Here is a 20,242-nt window from a genome sequence, read left to right as displayed (position 1 = left end):
GAAGATAGGCAGGAACAGTTCGCATTCACACGGGAAGGTGTATAATAAGATTCACACGGGACTAAGCAACACCTTCCATTTTCGGTTAGATTCACACATGTATTGGGACACAATTTTAACCCTTTCACCACAACGGACTGAAGCTATGAGGTGAAATTCACTGATGCCACCATGATAGGGAGGAAGGTTAATTGTGAGTCAGGTATAAAGTAACATTCAGTCATACAGTATAGAAGAGGTCCTTCAGCCCACTGAGTCTGTCCTGCCAAAAATATATCACTACCTGCACTCATTCCACTTTCCAGCATTAGTCCCCCAATTGATGGAGGAATCAGTGACCAAAGATGTAGACTTAAGATAAGGGCAGGAGGTTTAGAGGGGATGTAAGGAAAAGATTGTTCACCCAAAGGATGCTGGGAATCTGCAACTCACTGCCAGTAAGGGTGGGAGAGGCAGAAACCCTCAGAACATTTAAATGTGCAATTACAATGCCAAGGCTTTTGCCAAGGACACAATGGGTCAAAGGGTCTTCTCTGGGCTGTACATCGCTATGTCTCACTACCTCTGCACTATCGCCAACTTTCCTCACCTCCTCCCATCCCTGTCCTCCTCATCCATCCCTCACCTCTTCACCCCCCTCCCACTCTGTGCTCCGCCCCCTCACCTTGAACTTGCCATCAGGGGTGAAGGTGCTGACCCAGCGGTTGTCGTAATCAGCCACGATGATGTCCCCATTGGGGTCGATGGTCACTCCGGTTGGCCGTTGCAGTTGGCCTGGAGACCGTCCTCGGACCCCAAATCGTAGCTTGAACTGTCCGTCATTGGAGAAGACCTGGGAGAGGCAGGGAAATGGCAGGGAAAAAGTCTCATTCATGTGTGGAAAACTCACACATGCTCAGTAATTCAATTCCATCACCCCCTTCCCCCAACACCCATGCCAGCGAGATCTAACAACAAACGCAGCCACTCTCCCTGCCCACTGTGGGCCTTCAGGTCATGCCAGGTGAGTCCAGAGCACGCAGAACAGGCCAGAAATGAAGCCTGGCACTTTCCAGCCCAGCGTGGGTAGTAGGTTTGGGGAGACAGGGTGGAATCGGTTACCTGGATACACTGGTTATTGCTGTCAGCCACCACGATACGATTATTTCCCGAAGCAGAGATTCCTTGAAGGTTGGTGAATTCCCCTTTCTCTCGCCCTCTGGTCCCTGAAGGCAATAAATAAAAACAGAATAAGATTCACATCTGGTGAAGAGGCTCTCAACTTCCACAGAGTGACAGGCCAGGTTAATGTTAGAAATACATTAACACAGCCCATGCCAAAGGGCTACAACATCAATCCCTGTAACTGGCCAAGGCAACAGGTCCCGGGATCACTATAGGTAACAATGATACTAATGGAGGCAGCAATGCCCCTTTGTATGGCATATCTTACCCAAACTGAGCCTGTACGCATTCCAGTCCTGTTCTGAGAACTTGAATCTGGAGAAGTTCACCAAGGACAGAGAATAGAATCAACTGTCTCATCTTCATCGAGACAGGTCAATCAAATACTGTTCACGTTACCAGGATTACGTCCTGGTCTTTCAGAATTAGGGGCAGCACAGTGGCACAGTGGTTAGCACTGCTGCCTCACAGCGCCAGGGTCCCAGGTCAATTCAAGTCTCGGACAACTGTCTGTGTGGAGTTTGCACATTCTCCCAGTGTCTGTGTGGGTTTACTCTAGTGCTCCGGTTTCCTCCCACAGTCCAAAGATGTGCAGGTTAGGTGAATTGGCCATGCTAAATTGCCCATAGTGTTTGGTGCATTAGTCAGGGGTAAATATAGGGTAGGGGACTGGGTCTGGGTGGGTTACTCTTCGGAGGGTCGATGTGGACTGGTTGGGCCGAAGGGCCTGTTTCCACACTGTAGGGAATCTAATCAGATCTCTCAACCTTGCACTTTTGTTTAAAGAAAATACAATATCATGATCAATCTCAGGCCAGAGTCCAAGGTCTTTGGAAAACATTGGTGGTTCCATTAAAAAAATGTGAGGTTTATTTTGGTGAGAACCAGCCCAGTCAAACTGAGGTTCAATCTGACAATTAGGGAATGATTGTGGAGTTGTGACAAGATCCAGGCCAATGCCCTGCGGGCAGGGGTTCAAACCCAAGCAGGGTCGCTGGGCAAGTTTACATCCAGTATATCAACCAGAATTGGAAGCCAGTCTCAGTGATGGTAACAATGAAACTGTTGTTGATTGTTGGTAAGAAAACCATCTGGTTTACTTTGGGAAAGAAATCTGGCCTACAGGTGACTCCAGATGCATGGTGATGTAGTGAAATGGCAGGTGTGACACTCAGTTCAAAGACAATGAGGTACCAAGAGGTGGTCTTGCCAGCAATGCCCACATCCCAGTAAAGAAGAAAGAGGAACTCACCCACACGGATAATCAGCTCATCTTCAATGGGATTGTCCTTTTTTTTGCCAGTGCCGTACATACTGGCCGGACGGCGGACAGCTTTCTGACGGATGTGGCCACCACTTGGAGATTTGACCCTGCGCTTGACGTCCTCAGGAGAATGTGAGGAGTCAGAGGGTTTGGTAGCTCGGACTCGGTAAGGACTCCCTTTGACAGGCTGATTATACAGAGTCACAGACAGTGTGAAGTCGCCCTCCATCTTCAGTGTGTAAAGGAGCTCATACGTGCCGTTCCTATTGTCCACGATCTCGCCCTGAGTGGAGCTGCCGTCAGGAGCAATGATCTCTGCCTGCAGGATCGCGTTACCGCTCTTCACAAGCTCTCCGTCTTTATCCTTGGTTGTTATAGTAACTGTGGTCTGCTGGCCAACCACAGCATGCCGAAGGCCCTCTCCGGTGGCTACAGTCTGCTGTGCCACAGCATTGGTGGTAACCAGGACTCCAAGATTCTGGATGGATTTCCTCACCCCATCAGTCTCCACCCTCAGGTCTAGGTGCTCATTTTCCTGAGGTTGGAGAGGAAAGTCTTGTGCAGCGAGCTCACTCAACGTTTCCGTCATCTGCTTTTTCACCAGGAGCACCTCTGTCTCTGTGCCGTGACTCAAGGCCTGCTCCGTGAATTCTGAGCTGCTCCGGATTTTCTCCCGACCCTGCAGCAGGTACTCCAACTGTTTCTCAAGAACCTAAGAGATTGGGGAGAAAGTCAGCCATAGGCAGGGGTGTGGTACATACATGGAGATGGAGCATATGGGTGGGATGTCTGCACAGACCTCAACCAAAGGAACATTAGCTTGGGGCCACTAGCTTTCATGAATTGGGGTTTTTGTCTGGAGAGGGGGGGGTCATTCTGGTGTCAGCCCTTGCCACTCACTGGCTCCTCCCGGATTGTAACAATCAATGATTTATTGATCTGATATTTTCAATGCCTCACCTCAGGTAAACAGCTTTCTTTTTTTATTCACTTGGGGTTGGGCCAGCATTCAATGCCTGTCCCTTGTTGACCGTCGTGTTGTTGTGGTCTGGCGATGGAGGAATCCAAAGACCTGCATATCCTTGGTGGAGTGGGAGGGGGAGTTGAAGTGTTGAGCCACAGGGTGGTTGGGTTGGTTGGTCCGGGTGTCCCAGAGGTGTTCTCTGCAACGCTCCTATTTGCGGAGCGTTTCAGAGAACACCTCTGGGTCACCCGGACCAACCAACCCAACCACCCTGTGGCTCAACACTTCAACTCCCCCTCCCACTCCACCAAGGATATGCAGGTCTTTGGATTCCTCCATCGCCAGACCACAACAACACGACGGTTGGAGGAAGAGCGCCTCATCTTCCGCCTAGGAACCCTCCAACCACAAGGGATGAACTCGGATTTCACCAGTTTCTTCATTTCCCCTCCCCCCACCTTGTCTCAGTCAAATCCATCGAACTCAGCACCGCCTTCCTAACCTGCAATCTTCTTCCTGACCTCTCCGCTCCCACCCCAGTCTGACCTATCACCCTCACCTTGACCTCTTTCCACCTATCACATTTCCGACGCCCCTCCCCCAAGTCCCTCCTCCCTACCTTTTATCTTAGCCTGCTGGACAAACTTTCCTCATTCCTGAAGGGCTTATGCCCGAAACGTCGATTCTCCTGTTCCCTGGATGCTGCCTGACCTGCTGCGCTGTTCCAGCAACACATTTTCAGCTCTGATCTCCAGCATCTGCAGACCTCACTTTCTCATCATAGTCATTAACCTGTTAACCATATTCATTAACCCATTGACCTCCATGGTCATTTACCCATTAACCCTAGTCATTAAACTATTAAACACCATGATGACTCAGCATTAACCTCCATGGTTGAAGTTTTGGAAAGGCTTTCCAAACTGGTGGACAATATGAAATGGGAGATGTTCCATTCAACGTGGAGCATGTGCAGGATGGGGCGCTGTTGCTGGGAACTTCAACAACCAACAATGTCAGCCGGAGGAACTTTAAAAACAGTACTGTGTTCCTCCTGCCCCCTCACCTTCTGTTTACTGTTACACAGACCCTCCAGGTCTGAGATGAGCGAGGCCTTCCGTAGCTGAACAGCTTGCTGCAGCTCCTCAAAGCTGGCACTAATCTCAGTGACCGCGCTGTCCTTGTTGGCAATCAGCTGTCGGCAGATCCCATGAACCAGCTCAATGGCGGCATTCAGCTGGGGCAACCTGGGGTGGAGGGGGAGGGGGTGGGGGAGAAAGGGAGCATCATGAGGCCTGGAATCTGAGGGGGGGGGGTCATGAACCAGGATCAGGGAGTGACTTGGAGGAAGAGGGGAGAGGGGATGATGAAAATAAGGTTGGAGGAAGTGGGAAAGGAGGATGAGGAGTGAGGAGGGGAGGAATGAAGGATGGGAGGTATGATGGCTGGGGGAGCGGAGGAAGGAGAGATGGAAGGGGGGAGTGTGGGGATGGGGGGAGTGTGAGGAATGAGGGGATTGTGAGGATTTGGGGGGGGGGGGGGGAGTGTGAGGTTGGGCATTGTGGAGTGCAGGGCTTGGGGAGCAGGGGGTGGAGTGAGGAGAGGGGGGGCAGGATAAGGGGAATACCAGGGGGTGGGGGAGTGGTGGAGACTCTCACCGGGATTTGATGGCATCCAACTGCAGCCGGAGTGAGGCCTTGTGCTGATCGACAACGTCACGGAGTGGCACAGTGCGGTGATCGCAGTGCTCCGTCTCCGTACACTCCCCACACATCGCTGTCTCACAGGATCCACAATAAAACTCCATCCCCTAGAAACAGGAGTGAGACAGTGAGGGGCTGCTGGCACCGGACAGACTCCTCATTCTGAGATGCCAGCTTCATTCTGGCTCAGTTTGACATGGCAGGCTTCTGATGTGCAGCAGTGAAACCTGCTCCACTGAAACACTCATTAATAACACAGTCACTCCCAACTCCCAGTTATAACAATTGCTCACATTAAGGAGGCATGGAGGGGTGGGGGCAGGGGACAGAGAAAGAGTGAAGGTGGAAGGGAGAGAAAGAGTAAAGAGTGTCGGGGGGGAGAGAGAGAGAAGGGGGAAGATAGAGTAGAAAGGGACAGGGAGGGGAGAGAACGAGGGAAAAGAAGCACGATAGGAGGGGGCAGCGGAGGGAGGATTGTGCAAGGAGGACTACAAGACCATCAGACATTGGAGCAGGAGTTGGCCATTCAGCCCATCGAGTGTGCTCTGCCATTCAATGATTATATGGTTGATCTGATAACCCTCAACTCCACTTTCCTGTGTTTACCCCAAACTCCTTGATTGCCTTATTGATTAAAATCTGTCGGTCTCAGCCTTGAATAAACTTAACAAGCCAGCCTCAACAGTCCTCTGCAGTAAAGAGCTCTGCTACCCTCAGAAGAAATTCACCCTCACCTCTGATCCTCACTCTGAGATGCTGTCCTCTGGTCTTAGACTCTCCCACACGGGGAACCTACCACTCCACATCTACTCTGTCAACACCTTGGACAATCTTGTGTGTTTCAATAAAGTCACCTCTCATTCTTCTAAATTCCAATGAGTACAGTCCCAACCTACTCAATCTCTCTCATACGACAGCCCCTTCATACCCAGAGTCAGCTGATGGAACCTTCTCTGGATTGCCTCCAAGGTCAGTCTATCTTTTCTTCAGTAAGGGACCCAAAATTGATCACAGCAATCCAGCTATGGTCTAATTAGTGTCTTGTATTGTTGTAGCAGGACAAGCAAGGAAGGGGAATACAAGGTGAACGATAGGACCCTGGGAAGCACCGAGGATCAGAGGGTCCTTAGTGTGAGTGTCCACTGATTCCTGAAGGTATCAGGACACGTGGATAAAGAGGTTAAGAAGGCATATGGGATACTGGCCTTTATTAGTTGAGGCACAGAATTTAAGACAAGGGAGGTTATGCTAGACCTATATAAAACATTGGTTAGGCCACAGCCTAACTGTGTGTTTCTGGGATCCACATTAGAGGAGAGATGTGATAGCACTGGAGAGGATGCAGAGGGAGATTTACCTGGATGTTGCCTGGGCTGCAGACTTTCGGTGATGAAGAAAGATTGGACAGATTGGAGTTGTTTTCCTTACAACAGAGGTGACTGAGGAGAACATGATTATGATGTATAAAATAATGAGGAGTATAGGTCGGGTAGACAGGAAGAAACTTTTCCCCTTGGTGGAGGGATCAATGCCAGGGGATGTCAATATAAATGATGGTTGGGAGGTTTAGAAGGGATGTGAGGAAACACTTTTTCACCCAGAGGGAGGTGAGAATCTGGAACTCACGGCCTGTAAGGGTGGGAGATGCAGAAACCCTCAGAACATTGAAGTCTGGCTGGATCAAAGGGTCTGTTCCCATGTTATATTACTCCATAAGTATTTGGGTGTGCATTTGCAATGCCAAGGCATCAAAAGCTGTGGGCCAAGTGCTGGGAAATGGGATTAGAATAGTTAGGTGGCTGTTTTGGATGAGTGTGGACATGATGGGGCAAAGAGCCCGTCTCTGTGACTCTAAACTGCTGCATACCAGGCCACATCCAAGTGAATCCCCTCTGCACCCCTCCAGGTAAGATCATACAAATTAGGACTGGCTTCTCTCAAATTCAGAAGGTTAAGGGGTTATCTGATTAAAGTCTTCAAGATATTAGCAGGAAAAAACTGGGTAGATAAACAATTTCCTCTGATTGGGGATTCAGGGGCATAGTCTGAAAGTTAGGGCCAGGATAGCAAGAATGGGAGTGCAGAGGGGCGAAGAGACAAGCACAGAGAATGAAGTGTGACAGAAGATAGGAGCTGGTTGGGGGGAGGATGAAGAAGTTGGATGAGGGGCAGAGGTGTAGAGCGGAGAGGGGAAGTGGTGACAGGGAAATGGGAGGGGTGAGGGGCAGGGATTAGAGAGAAATGGGGAAATGAGAGGGGCAAATAGGGAGGGATTGAGCAGGAATTTCCCCAGCTAGGACTGGTGTGAGTTAATGGAATTTAGTTGTGCAGGGGTCACCAGAGGTTTGGGGCTAAAATCAGGATTTAAGGCAGAGTATTCTGTATGTGTGGACTGTGTGCTGCCTTATGATTGATTCTAATCACTTCTTCTGGGTCACCACAGAATCCATGGTCTTGAATTGGCATGAAGGCTCAGTTAGGGGGCTTGAGAGTTATAAGTTAGCCAGAAAAGATCTAAAGAGAGGACTAAGAAGACTGGGGAGGGGACATGATAAGTTATTGATGGATAGGATCAAGGAAAACCCTAAGGCCTTCTTAGGGAATAAAGGAATGACTAGAGTAAGATTAGGGCCAATCAAAGATACTAGTGGGAAGTTGTGTGTAGGACCTGAGGACACATGGGAAGCACTTAATGAATATTTTTCCTCAGTATTCACATTGGACAAGGGCACTGTTCGTGAGAATACAGAGATACAGGCTACAGATGGGATTGAGATTGACAAAGAGGAGGTTTTATCAATTTTGGAAGATCTCAAAATAGATAAGACCCCTGGGCCGGATGGGATTCATCCTCTGATTCTCTGGGAAGCCAGTGGCTTTGATCTTTATGTCATCATTGTCGACAGGAGTAGTGCCAGAAGACTGGAGGACAATAAGAAGGGGAGTAGAGACAACCTTGATAATTACAGGCCAGTGAGCCTTACTTTGGTTGTGTGTAAGGTATTGGAAAAGGTTATAACAGATAGGATTTATAATCATCTGGAAAGGAATAATTTGGTTAGGGATAGTCAACACCGTTTTGTGAAGGGTAGGTCATGCCTTACTATTGAGTTCTTAGAGAAGGTGACAAAACTGGTGGATGAAAGTAAAGCAGTTGATGGGGTGTATGTGGACTTCAGTAAAGCGTTTGATAAGGTTTCATACGGAGTTTCAGGATTGAAGGTGATTTAGTGGTTTGGATCAGAAATTGGCTACCTGAAAGAAGACAGAGGGTGGTGGTTGATAGGAACTGTTCATCCTGGAGCTCAGTTACCAGTGGTATGCCACAGGGATCTGTTTTGGGGCCACTGCTGTTTTCATTTTTATAAATGACCTGGATGTGGGCATAGAGGGATGGGTTATTAAATTTTGCAGATAACACTAAGGTAGGCAGAGTTGTGGATAGTGCCGAAGGATCTTGTGCATTACTGAGGGTCATAGATGAGAAAGTGAGGACTGCAGATGCTGGAGATCAGAGCTGAAAATGTGTTGCTGGAAAAGCGCAGCAGGTCAGGCAGCATCCAGGGAACAGGAGAATCGACGTATCGAAACGTCGATTCTCCTGTTCCCTGGATGCTGCCTGACCTGCTGCGCTTTTCCAGCAACACATTTTCAGCGCTGAGGGTCATAGATAACATGCAAAGCTGGGCTGAGAAGTGGCAAATGAAGATTAATGCAGAAAAATGTGAGGTAGTTCACTTCGGAAGAAGTGACAGGAATGCAGAGTACTTGGCTCATGGTAAGATTCTTGGCAGTGTAGCTGAACAGAGAGTTTTCGGTGTCCAGGTGCATGGGTCCCTGAAAGTTGCCACCCAGGTTGATAGAGTTGTTAAGAAGGCATATGGTGTGTTGGCGTTTATTGGTAGGGGGATTGAGTTTCGGAGCTACGAGATTATGCTTCAGCTGTATAAGACACTGGTGTGGCCGCACCTAGAGTATTACATACAGTTCTGGTCACCGCATTATAGGAAGGAAGTGGAAGCTTTGGAAAGGGTTCAGAGGAGACTTACTAGGGTGTTACATGGTATGGAAGGAAGGTCGTAACAGGAAAGGCTGAGGGAACTGAGGCTGTTTTTGTTGGAGAGGAGAAGGTTGAGAGGTGACTTAATGAAGACGTATAAGATAATCAGAGGGTTAAATAGGGTGGACAGTGAGAACCTTTTTCCTCGGATGGTGAAGGCTAACACGATGGGAACACAGCTTTAAATTGAGGGGCGGTAGATTTAGGACAGATGTCAAAGGTAGTTTCTTTACTCAGTAGAGGGGCAAGACTGCCTGCAAAAGTAGTAAATCCACCAATTTTAAGGACATTTAAATAGGCATTGGACATACATATGGATAATAATGGAACAGTGTAGGTTAGATGGGCATCAGATTGATTTTACAGGTCGGCGCAACATCGAGGGCCGAAAGGGCTGTAACGTTCTATATTCTATGAATTTAGACCCCACCCACAAATGCTTGCCCTCTGACCCTGATGCCCACACCATGTGGCCACTCCTGACCTCTGAACCTCTCACCTGGTGCCCACTTCTGATCCAGTGTCCATTCCTGATCCCTGAACGCCTCACTCAGTGTCCATTCCTTACTCTCAACTCCCACACCCAATACCCATTCCTGACCCCCTGACCCCCCCCCACTCAGTGCCCACCCTTGATCTCTGCACCCAGTGGCTATTCCTGACTCCTGACCCCGACACCCAGCGAAACCACAGATCACCCTGCCCTGAGCGTACACTCCTGACCTCTGATACCTGTTCCCTGGTTTCCAAGCCCATTCCCAGGCCCCAATGCCTTCTTGAATCGGTCACTCTTGGCACTGACCTTGCCTTCATGGTTGGGACATGACAGGGAGTGTCCGGACACTGCACTGACTGTCTCCTTCAGAGAGGCTTGTTCCTGGCTACAGGCTGCATTGCCCTGCAGCACCTCCATCAGGTTGGTGATGAAGAAATTATTCTGCAAAGCGGACACTCCTTTCTCAGGGAGGATCGAGGTCTGACGACAGACAGGGCATGACAGGGTCAGACTCTGGGGTGGGATGTAATTCTGCAGGCACCTGAGGGAGCAAAGAAAATAAGGATCCGGGTGAGCAAAGCTGTAGGGTCCCAGCCCCCAAAGGCAGCTCCCCCCGCATCAACCAGCCAACACATAACATCCAGTGCAGCTCACCATGAGGTATCCTCACATCCAGTCCCAGACTGTGACGGAGATCAGGCCCCCTCGCTCTTACCTCTCACAGAATGTGTGCAAACATGGCAACACCTTGGGGTTGTTGTATCGATCAAGACAAATACTGCAGACCAGAAACTGCTTGTCAATCTGTCGCACCACTGGGCTACTGATGGAGTCACAGCCCGCCATCATAACCTCCCCAGGAAGCTACCGTCACAGAGAAAGAGTAACCTACAGAGAGACAGGAAGAGAGAGTGAGACAGGAAGAGAGAGAGACCGGAGGGGGAGATGAGGAATAGTGAGAGAGGGGGACGAGGGGAAGAGTGAGAGAGAGTGGGGGTGAGACAGAGATGGGAAGAGTGAGAGACAGAGAGGGGGGAGAGTGATAGAAAGGGAGGGGAGTGAGAGAGAGAGACAGACAGGGGGAAGTGTGTGTGAGTGAGAGCACGACAGAGGGTGGGGGAGTGGAGAAGAGTGAGGGGGGAGTGAGAGACAGAGAAAGCTGGGGGGGGAGTGAGAGACAGAGGGGAGGAGAGTCAGAGACAAATGGAGAGTGAGAGACAGAGAGAGGGAGGGAGGAGAGTGAAAGATGGGGATGGGGGAAAGAGAAAGAGAGGGGGTGAGTGAGAGAGAGGGAGGGAAAGACAGAGATAGAGAGACAGACAGACAGAGACAGAGAGGGAGAGTGAGAGACAGAGAGAGGGAGGGAGAGAGGGAAGAGAGGAGGGAAGAGGCAGAGAGAGACAGGGAAGGAGAGACAGATGGTGGTGGTGGAAATGGAGAGTGTGTGTGTGGGGGGGGGGGTGAGGGTACAGGAGAAGAGACAGTGACAGAGGGAGAAATGAGACGTACAGACAGGAAGGGGAAGAGGGGGAGGGACAGTTTAATAAAGCACACTGTAGATCCACAGAACAATTCCAGCATAGGAGGTGGCCATTCAGCCCATTGTGTAATCTTTCAAAAATCACTGGAGTCAGGGAAAGCCCCAGATGATTGGAAAATCACTGTTGTAACCCTCTTGTTCAAGAAAGGATTAAGACAAAAGATGGAAAATTATAGGCCGATTAGCCTAACCTCGGTTATAGGTAAAATTCTAGAATCCATCATTTAGGATGACATTTCTAAATTTTTGGAAGTGCAGGGTCAGATTTGAACAAGTCAGCATGGATTTAGTAAGAGAAGTCGTGCCTGACAAACCTGTTAGAATTCTTTGAAGAGGTAACAACTAGGTTAGACCAGGGAAACCCGGTGGATGTTATCTATCTTGACTTCCAAAAGGCCTTTGATAAGGTGCCTCACAGGAGTCTGCTGAGTAAGGTGAGGGCCCATGGTGTTTGAGGTGAGCTACTGGCATGGATTGGGGATTGGCTATCTGAAGTACAGAAGGTAGAGAGCTGGGATAAAAGATTCTTTTTCAGAATGGCAGCTGGTGACAAGTAGTGTCCCTCAGGGTTCAGAGTTGGGGCCGCAACTGTTCACTTTATATATTAATGACCTGGATGAAGGGACTGGGGCATTCTTGTGAAGTTTGCCAATGATACGAAGTTAGGCAGACAGGCAAGGAGTATTGAGGAGGTGGGGAGGCTGCAGAAAGATTTAGAAATTCACATGAGCAAATGCGAGGTCTTGCACTTTGGAAAAAAAAAGAATACAGGGACAGACTATTTTCTAAACAGTGAAAAAATTCATAAAGTCAAAGTACGAAGGGATCTGGGAGTGCTAGTCCAGGATTCTGTAAAGGTTGACTTGCAGGTCGAGTCCATGGTTAAGAAAGCAAATGTAATGTTTTCATTTATCTCAATTTAGTATGGAAATGAGGAGACATTTCTTCAGCCAGAGAGTGGTGGGCCTGTGGAATTCATTGCCACAGAGCACAGTAGATGTCTTCAAGGTGGAGATTAATAAATGTTTGATCTCACAAGGAATTAGGGCTATGGGGAGAATGCTGGTAAGTGAAGTTGAAATGCCCATCAGCCACGATTGAATGGCGGAATGGACTCAATGGGCCGAATGGCCTTACTTCCACTCCTATGTCTTATGATCTTATTGTAGCTCGGCTGACTCTCTGTACAATAACTCACCCAACGCCATTCTCCTACATTCTCTTTGGTGCCTGAACATAACGCCTCCTCATAACACTGAGTGAATCTGCCTCCCCCACACTTTCAGACAGTGCATTCCAGACCATAACCATTCCAATGAAACTGCACCCCCCACAAAACTGTACATGATGCCGCAGTTGTGGTCAAACAAGTGTCTTGTACAAATTCATCATCAGCTCTCTGTGAGAGGGCGCTCAAACTCAAAGGAAGCAAAACTGGCAAAAGGAAGTAGACGTATGGTGAGAAAAGTGAGAAGTTAAACAAAGCAAATGGAAACATCAGACATGATCAAAATAGTGAATGTTGTTCAAAACGCTGGCTTGAAATCTCTCCCGCACTATCTCGCAGACTGCACCTGGCAAAACACAGAGGTTGCACTGGGAATGGCATTTCAGAGGACTGTGAGTGGCCACTTGCCTCTAGATGCTTCTGTTTAATGGACACAGTCTTTTCGAGTTAACCACAGATCAGAGGCAGCCCCTCGAACTTGCACTACCATTTATAAGATTATGACAGATTTGTGTTTTTGACTCCACATTCCCATCTATCCCCAGATAATCCTCTATCCTTCTGCCAAACAAGAATCTATTCAGCTCAATACATGCAGGATAGCACAGGGTTAGATACGGACTAAAACTCCCTTTTTCCTGCCTCCCCCACTAAATACTCCAAGAATTGGGACAACACCGGGTTAGATACAGAATAAAGCTCTCTCTACTGTACCCCATCAAATACTCCCAGGAAGGTTCAGTGAGGGGCTAGATACAGAGCAAATCTCCTTCTACAACATCCCCATTCTCAGGACAGGGTCCGATACTTTAATGCTAGGAGTGTAATAGGTAAGACTGATGAATTAATGGCGTGGATTGACACATGATATTATTGCCATCATAGAAACATGGTTAAGGGAAGGGCTGAACTGGCACCTCAACATTCCGGGGTATAGGATCTTTAGGCAAGACAGAGGAAGGTGTGAAAATTTTGAACACGTCAAGAAGGTCACCTCTTGATCTTCTCTGCTCCAAGGAGAATAAGGTCAATCTCTCTAATCTTTCCTTGTATCTGAAATCCTTCATTTGGATAAATCTACTAGGGGATTTCAACTTTCCCAATATAAATTGGGATAGCCATAGTGTTAAGGATTTAGAAGGGGCAGATTTCTTGAAATATTTCCAGGGGAGTTTTTGTATCAAGACAGAAGGGCCAACAAAGGATGGTGCAATGCTGGATCTGGTGCTGGGGAAAAAAGTCAGCCAAGTATTCGATGTGGCAATGGGAGGAACACTTAGGTGACAGCGACCACAACACGTCAACAGTTCAAATTTACTCTGGACAAGGAAAAAGATGGTCTGCAAAAGATGGTTCTGGATTGGGTGAAGGCAGTTTTTATTAAAATAAAGCAGGATACAACCACAGTAGACTGCAGCTAAGTTTACAGTGGACCAATGGGGGACATTCAAAAAGGAAATGGGGAGAGTACAGCCTCAACATGTGGAGGGAAATGTAAGAGCAATACATTCAAAAAATCCTGGATGTCGAGGACAATTCACGACTGAATAAAGAAGAAGCACCTCCAAGGGGAGCAATTCAGCTGCAGCCCTCCAGGAATACAGGAAGTGCAGCAGGGAACTTAAGAAAGCAATCTGGAAGAGCAAAAAGGTGACATGAGAAAGGACTTGTAAACACAGAACAATATAGCATAGTACAGCACTTTGGCCATCAATGTCATGCCAGTCTTTTATCCTACTCTAAGATCAGACTAAACTACATACCCTTCATTGTACTATCTTCCATGCGTCTATCCAAGTGTCACTGAAATATCCCTAATGTATCTGACTCTACTACCACTGCTGGCAGTTCACCACGCACACACCACTCTCTGTGTAAAGACATCTCCCCTAAACCTTCCTCCAATTACCTTAAAATTAAGTCCCCTCGTGACAGACATTTCAGCCGTGTGGCCACCCACTCTGGATTAAGGAGAATTGCTTTAGGCTAAGGGGCAGAAGATTCAGAATGTATTGGCAAAAAACCTTTTCCACTCAGCAGGTGGTGGGAGACTGAAATGCACAGCCTGGCAAGGTAGTTGAGACTGGAACGCTTACAAACTTTAAAAAATAATTACACAAGTACTTCAACTATTATAACACTCCCATTTATGGGACAAGTGCAAGAAATGGGATCAGTGGAAGTCCTTGGCAGGTAGGATCAAGGAAAACCTTAAAGGTTTCTAGAGGTATACCAGGAATAAAAGAATGACTAGAGAAAGATCAGAGTCAATTAGGATAGTAGTGGGAAGTTATGCGTGGAGCCCAAGAAGATAGGGGAGGCACTACATGAATATTTTTCTTCAGTATTCACACAGGAAAAAGATAATGTTGTCAAGGAATACTAAGATACAGGCTACTAGACGAGACAGGATTGAAGTTGATAAGGAGGAGCTGTTAGTAATTCTGGAAAGTGTGAAAATAGATGTTTCCTGGGCTAGATGGGATTTATCCTAGGATTCTCTGGGAAGCCTGGGAGGAGACTACCAAACTTTTGGCTTTGATCTTTATGTCATCATTGTCTATAGGAATAGTGCCAGAAGACTGGAGGGTAGCAAATGTTGTTTCCTTGTTCAAGAAGGGGAGTCAAGACAACCCTGGTAATTATAGACCAGTGTGCCTTACTTTAGTTGTGGGTAAAATGTAGGAAACGATTATAAGAGATAGGATTTATACTCATCTAGTAAGGAATAAGTTGATTAAGGATAGTCAACACAGTTTTGTGAAGGGTAGGTCATGCCTCACAAACCTTATTGAGAAGGTGACCAAACAAGTGGATGAGGGTAAAGTGGTTGATGTGGTGTATATGGATTTCAGTAAGGTGTTTGCAGAATAGGCTATTGCAGAAAATATGGAGGGATGGGATTGAGGGTGATTTAGTGGCTTGAATCAAAAATTGGCTAGCTGAAAGAAGACAGAGGGTGGTGGTTCTTGGGACATGTTCATCCTGGAGTTCAGTTACTAGTGATGTACCACAAGGATCTGATTAGATTAGATTACATTAGATTAGATTAGATTACATTACAGTGTGGAAACAGGCCCTTCGGCCCAACAAGTCCACACCGACCCGCCGAAGCGAACCCACCCATACCCCTACATTTACCCCTTACCTAACACTACGGGCAATTTAGCATGGCCAATTCACCTGACCCTGCACATCTTTGGACTGTGGGAGGAGACCGGAGCACCCGGAGGAAACCCACGCAGACACGGGGAGAACGTGCAAACTCCACACAGTCAGTCGCCTGAGGCGGGAATTGAACCCGGGTCTCAGGCGCAGTGAGGCAGCAGTGCTAACCACTGTGCCACTGTGCCACCGTGCCGCCCTCTGTTTGAGGACCATTGCCATTTGTCATTTTTATAAATGACCTAGATGTGGGCATAGAAGGATGGGTTAGTAAATTTGCAGATACCACAAAGGTCAGTGGAGTTGTGGATACTGCAGAAGGATGTTGTAGGACAGAGGGACATAGGAGAAAGTGAGGTCTGCAGATGCTGGAGATCAGAGCTGAAAATGTGTTGCTGGAAAAGTGCAGCAGGTCAGGCAGCATCCAGGGAACAGGAGAATCGACGTTTCGGGCATAAGCCCTTCTTCAGGAAAGAATACTATGCCTGAAGAAGGGCTTATGCCCGAAACGTCAATTCTCCTGTTCCCTGGATGCTGCCTGACCTGCTGCGCTTCTCCAGCAACACATTTTCAGCTACAGAGGGACATAGATAAGCTGCAGAGCTGGACTGAGAGGTGGCAAATGGAGTTTAATGCGGAAAAGTGTGAGGTGATTCACTTTGGAAGGAGCAACAGGAATGCAGAGTACTGGGGTAATGGTAAGATTCTTGGTAGCGCAGATGAGCAGAGAGATCTCGGTGTCCATGTACACAGATCCCTGAAAGTGGTCATCAAGGTTGATAGGGTTGTTAAGAAGGCATACAGTGTGTTAGTTTTTATTGGTAGAGGGATTGAGTTTCAGATCCACGAGGTCATGCTGTAGCTGTACAAAACTCTGGCGTAGCCACACTTAGAGTATTGCGTACAGTTCTGGTCACCGCATTATAGGAAGGATGTGGAAGCTTTGGAAAGGGTTCAGAGGAGATTTACTGGCTTGTTGCCTGGTATTGGGGGCGGGTGGGGCAGGTCTTATGAGGAAAGGCTGAGGGACTTGAGGCTGTTTTCGTTTAGAGAGAAGAAGATTGAGAGATGACGTAATTGAGACATATAAGATAATCAGAACGTTAGTCAGGGTGGAGAGTGAGAGCCTTTTTCTTAGGACGGTGATGGCTAGCACAAGGGGACATAGCTTTAAATTGAGGGATGATAGATGTAAGACAGGTGTCAAAAGTAGTTTCATTTCTCAGGGAGTCATAGGGGCCTGTAACGCTCTACCTGCAACTGTAGTAGACTCACCAATTTTAAGGGCATTTAAATGGTCACTGGATAAACATATGGATGAAAATGGAATAGTGTAGATTAGATGGGCTTCAGATTGGTTCCACAGATTGGTGCAACATTGAGGGCTAAAGGGCCTGTACTACACTGTTATGTTCTAGGTTTTATCTGCATCCTTACTGGTAGTTACGTTGGTGCAGACTCAATGGGCCTTTTCTGTGCTGTATGAATCTATAAACACAGGTTAGATACAGAGTGAAGGCACCTCTACACTGTCCCCATTAAACATTCCCAAGACAGGGGCAGCACTGGATTAGATACAGAGTAAAGCTCCTTTGACACTTTCCCCAATCCAACAGTCCTAATCTGTGACTGAGGGAACAAGGAGAGAGATTCAGAAGGCCATCCCAAACGTGTTTTCAGGGATGATGTGGTTGGTGGTGAAACCAGTTTCTAGACACTTTCCTGGGCTATTGTGAAGATGGATTTGAGTGTCCCAAATTGGAGGAGAAATTGCTATGGCCAGCTCCCCATCGCCATTTGCAGTCTGTGTCAGGTGACCAAAAGCAGAACCCCCCTCTCGGTCCTTTCCAGAGGGACCATCCCACTGTGACACCAACTATAAAGCTGCACATCACAAGTTTCCCAGTATTCTGTCTGCACTTCCAAAATGATGCTATGTTTTCCAGGTTGCATCAAATTCCATTCTCAGTATTCCACTCCACTTTCCCTCGTTGTCAGCACGGACAAGAATTTTCAAGAAACAGCTGAGCTTTCATATGGCCCCAACGCCTGCTCAAATCGACATCATCAATTACCAGCTTCAATACCCAACATTGAATTTGGAAAAGACACATTCATCAGCCACATCAAACATTAGAAACAAGCACTGAAGGGGGGGCCACTCTGTCAGAGGGTCAGCACTGAGGGAGCGCTGCACTGTCGGAGGGTCAGCACTGAGGGAGCGCTGCACTGTCGGAGGGTCAGCACTGAAGGAGGGCCAGCACCGAGGGAGGGCCAGCACCGAGGGAGGGCCAGCACCGAGGGAGGGCCAGCACCGAGGGAGAGTCAGTACTGAGAGATGGTTGAGAGTGGAGATTACTTGCTCTCTTTGGCCTTGGGATGTTGGGGGCTCAGGAGAAGAATTTTCAATAAAGAGAAGGGCTTTCATATGATCCCAATGCCTGCTCAAACCAACATCAACAATTACCAGCTCCAACAACCAACACACACACCGAACTTGGTAAAGACACAGTCACCAGCCACACCAAACTGTCACAAAGCTGGTCCTTTTTCTGATAAATACTGTTCCTTGGCTCAGGGAAACTCTGTCCTTGATTTTTTTCAGAGGGGTAATAAATCAGGCCGGGCTCCGCTCAGACTGGTTTGGTACAGAGATGAAAAGGATTTTGAGAGTCCTTTTGTTTATATGTAAACAGATGAGACCTCAAGTCAAAGTGGCCATGTTTTAGAAGGGACCTGTAGAATGAAAGGGGAGTAATCAGCTCTCTAGCTGAGCAGTTTAGTTCAGTCCAGAACTGGTTGGGAGTTCAATAGTGGGCTGTGTGGAAATTCTCTCTCCTGCCCTTCTAACTTCAACCTGTAAGCATCTGATCCATTTTTATACTGTGTTTAAAGGGGGTTTGCTTATTGGGACCGTTGTGTATATTCGGAACAGCTACTTAGTCTAGTTGGATAGATTGAGTTCTGTAGAGGTTCTTTATTCTGTTCTTCATGTTTCATTGTGTAATTCTGTGAATAAATTTTTTGTCTGTTTTAAACTTCGTAGTCAATGTCGCTAACTTAATCTGGGTAATTTTTACTGTACACTTAACAAAACAAATTGCAAAGTTATGGTGTGTGTGGGGATGGGCCTGCTTAAGAATGTTTTGAGTGGTCTGGCCTAGTGCACAACAAAACATTACAGCCAAGAACTGAGGGAGGGCCGCACTGTCATGTATCAAGGGCCATGAGTCCAACCAAGAGGGGCTCGGAGCTGGCAGTGAGTTTACAGAAACCCACTTGCATTTCCTGATGGAATTTTAAGAAATATTAATGATCATTAATAAATAATACTGTTGCTGGCATTTTGAAGATTGCTCCCCCTGCCCCACCCCAGGGATTTCTAAGAGGCTGCAGGTGAACACACCCACAGATAGCACCAACTTTAATTCTCACCACTGTCAGTAACCCAACGCCCTATGCACCCATACGCATCTCACACCCCATGCCCACCCAAGTGCCATCCTCACCCTTGCCCCATCCGCACACATGCTCCCCCCAACCTTCGCCCTCACCCAATGCCCACACAAGCGACCCCGTCACCCTCGCTCCATCCCCAGACACGCTCCCCCGTCACGATCGCCCCATCCGCACACATGCTCTCCCCACCCTCGCACCCCCCTCACCCTCACCCCATCCCCACACACGCACCCCCCACCCTCACCCTCGCCTTCAACCCATCCCCAACCTCGCCCCATCCCCACACACGCCCCCCAACCTCGCCCCATCCCCACACACACCCCCCGACCTCGCCCCATCCCCACACACGCTCCCCCCTCACCCTCACCCCATCCCCACACACGCTCCCCCCTCACCCTCACCCCATCCCCACACACGCTCCCCCCTCACCCTCACCCCATCCCCACACACGCTCCCCCCTCACCCTCACCTCATCTGTACACACGCTCCCCCAATCCTCGCCCCCTCACCCTCACCCCATCCCCACACACATTCCTCTCCCCCGACCCTCGCCCATCCCCACACACTGGTTCCAGCCCTGTCTCGGTGAGGGTGGGGGTGAGTGTGAGGCTGTGGGACAGGGTGAGGGTTGGGATGGCGGAGGGGGTGAGTGTAGGGGTTGGGCTGGGGATAAGGGAGGGGGTGGGGGACTTAGGGAGGGTGAGGCTGTGGGACAGAGAGAGGGTGAGGGTCGGGATGAGGGTGGTGGACGGGGAAGGGGTTGGGGGACGGGGAGGGGGTGAGGGTCGGGGTGAGGGTGGGGGAGGGGGAGGGGGGAGGGGGAGGGGGGAACGGGGAGGGGGTGAGGGTCGTGGTGAGGGTGGGGGACGGGGAGAGGGACGGGGAGGGGGACGGGGAGGGGGACGGGGAGAGGGAGGGGGACGGGGAGGGGGTGGGGGTCGGGGTGAGGGGGGGTGGGGGTCGCGCGGGCGGTCTCCCGGAGCCGCCTGTGTCCCACTGGCCGCCGCAGGCCCCGCCTTGAGCAGCGCCTTTTCCCGGAGCCTGCAGCCGCCCACAGGCAGCACTTACCCGGCAGCGGCTCATGCCTGTCCCGGGCTCCGGACACACTCTCTCTCTCTCTGTCTGTCTGTCTGTCTCTCTGTCTGGGTGTGTGTCTGGGTGTCTGTCAGGGGGAGGGAGGGAAAAGGGCGGGTGGGGGC

The 20,242-nt window shown here is 48.9% G+C and overlaps 1 protein-coding gene across 9 annotated transcripts in view; it reads right to left on the bottom strand.

The window, feature by feature from the left end:
* LOC122550999 (tripartite motif-containing protein 2-like) overlaps window positions 1-20,242 on the bottom strand; it is a 134,824-nt gene extending 114,582 nt beyond the window's left edge. For 8 of the 9 annotated variants that reach the window (XM_087988533.1, XM_087988532.1, XM_087988537.1 and 5 more), the window contains exons 1-8: window positions 20,112-20,242; window positions 10,367-10,539; window positions 9,958-10,192; window positions 5,051-5,202; window positions 4,459-4,639; window positions 2,417-3,140; window positions 1,102-1,205; window positions 665-832 (exon numbers count right to left, since the gene is read on the bottom strand). In XM_087988533.1, the coding sequence (XP_087844659.1) occupies window positions 665-832; window positions 1,102-1,205; window positions 2,417-3,140; window positions 4,459-4,639; window positions 5,051-5,202; window positions 9,958-10,192; window positions 10,367-10,500 (1,698 nt within the window). In that variant the 5' untranslated portion in view covers window positions 10,501-10,539; window positions 20,112-20,242. Of the gene's footprint in view, window positions 1-664; window positions 833-1,101; window positions 1,206-2,416; window positions 3,141-4,458; window positions 4,640-5,050; window positions 5,203-9,957; window positions 10,193-10,305; window positions 10,540-20,111 lie in introns of those variants that run through there. The other variant, XM_087988536.1, reaches the window with a different exon arrangement.

The sequence above is a fragment of the Chiloscyllium plagiosum genome, unplaced genomic scaffold (genome assembly GCF_037043375.1).
Source record: "Chiloscyllium plagiosum isolate Xiang-an unplaced genomic scaffold, Cpla_swu_hap1 HiC_scaffold_6, whole genome shotgun sequence".
NCBI lineage: Eukaryota > Metazoa > Chordata > Chondrichthyes > Orectolobiformes > Hemiscylliidae > Chiloscyllium > Chiloscyllium plagiosum.
Note: the sequence above shows the minus strand (reverse complement) of the source record. Positions and strands in the feature narration are given on the sequence as shown.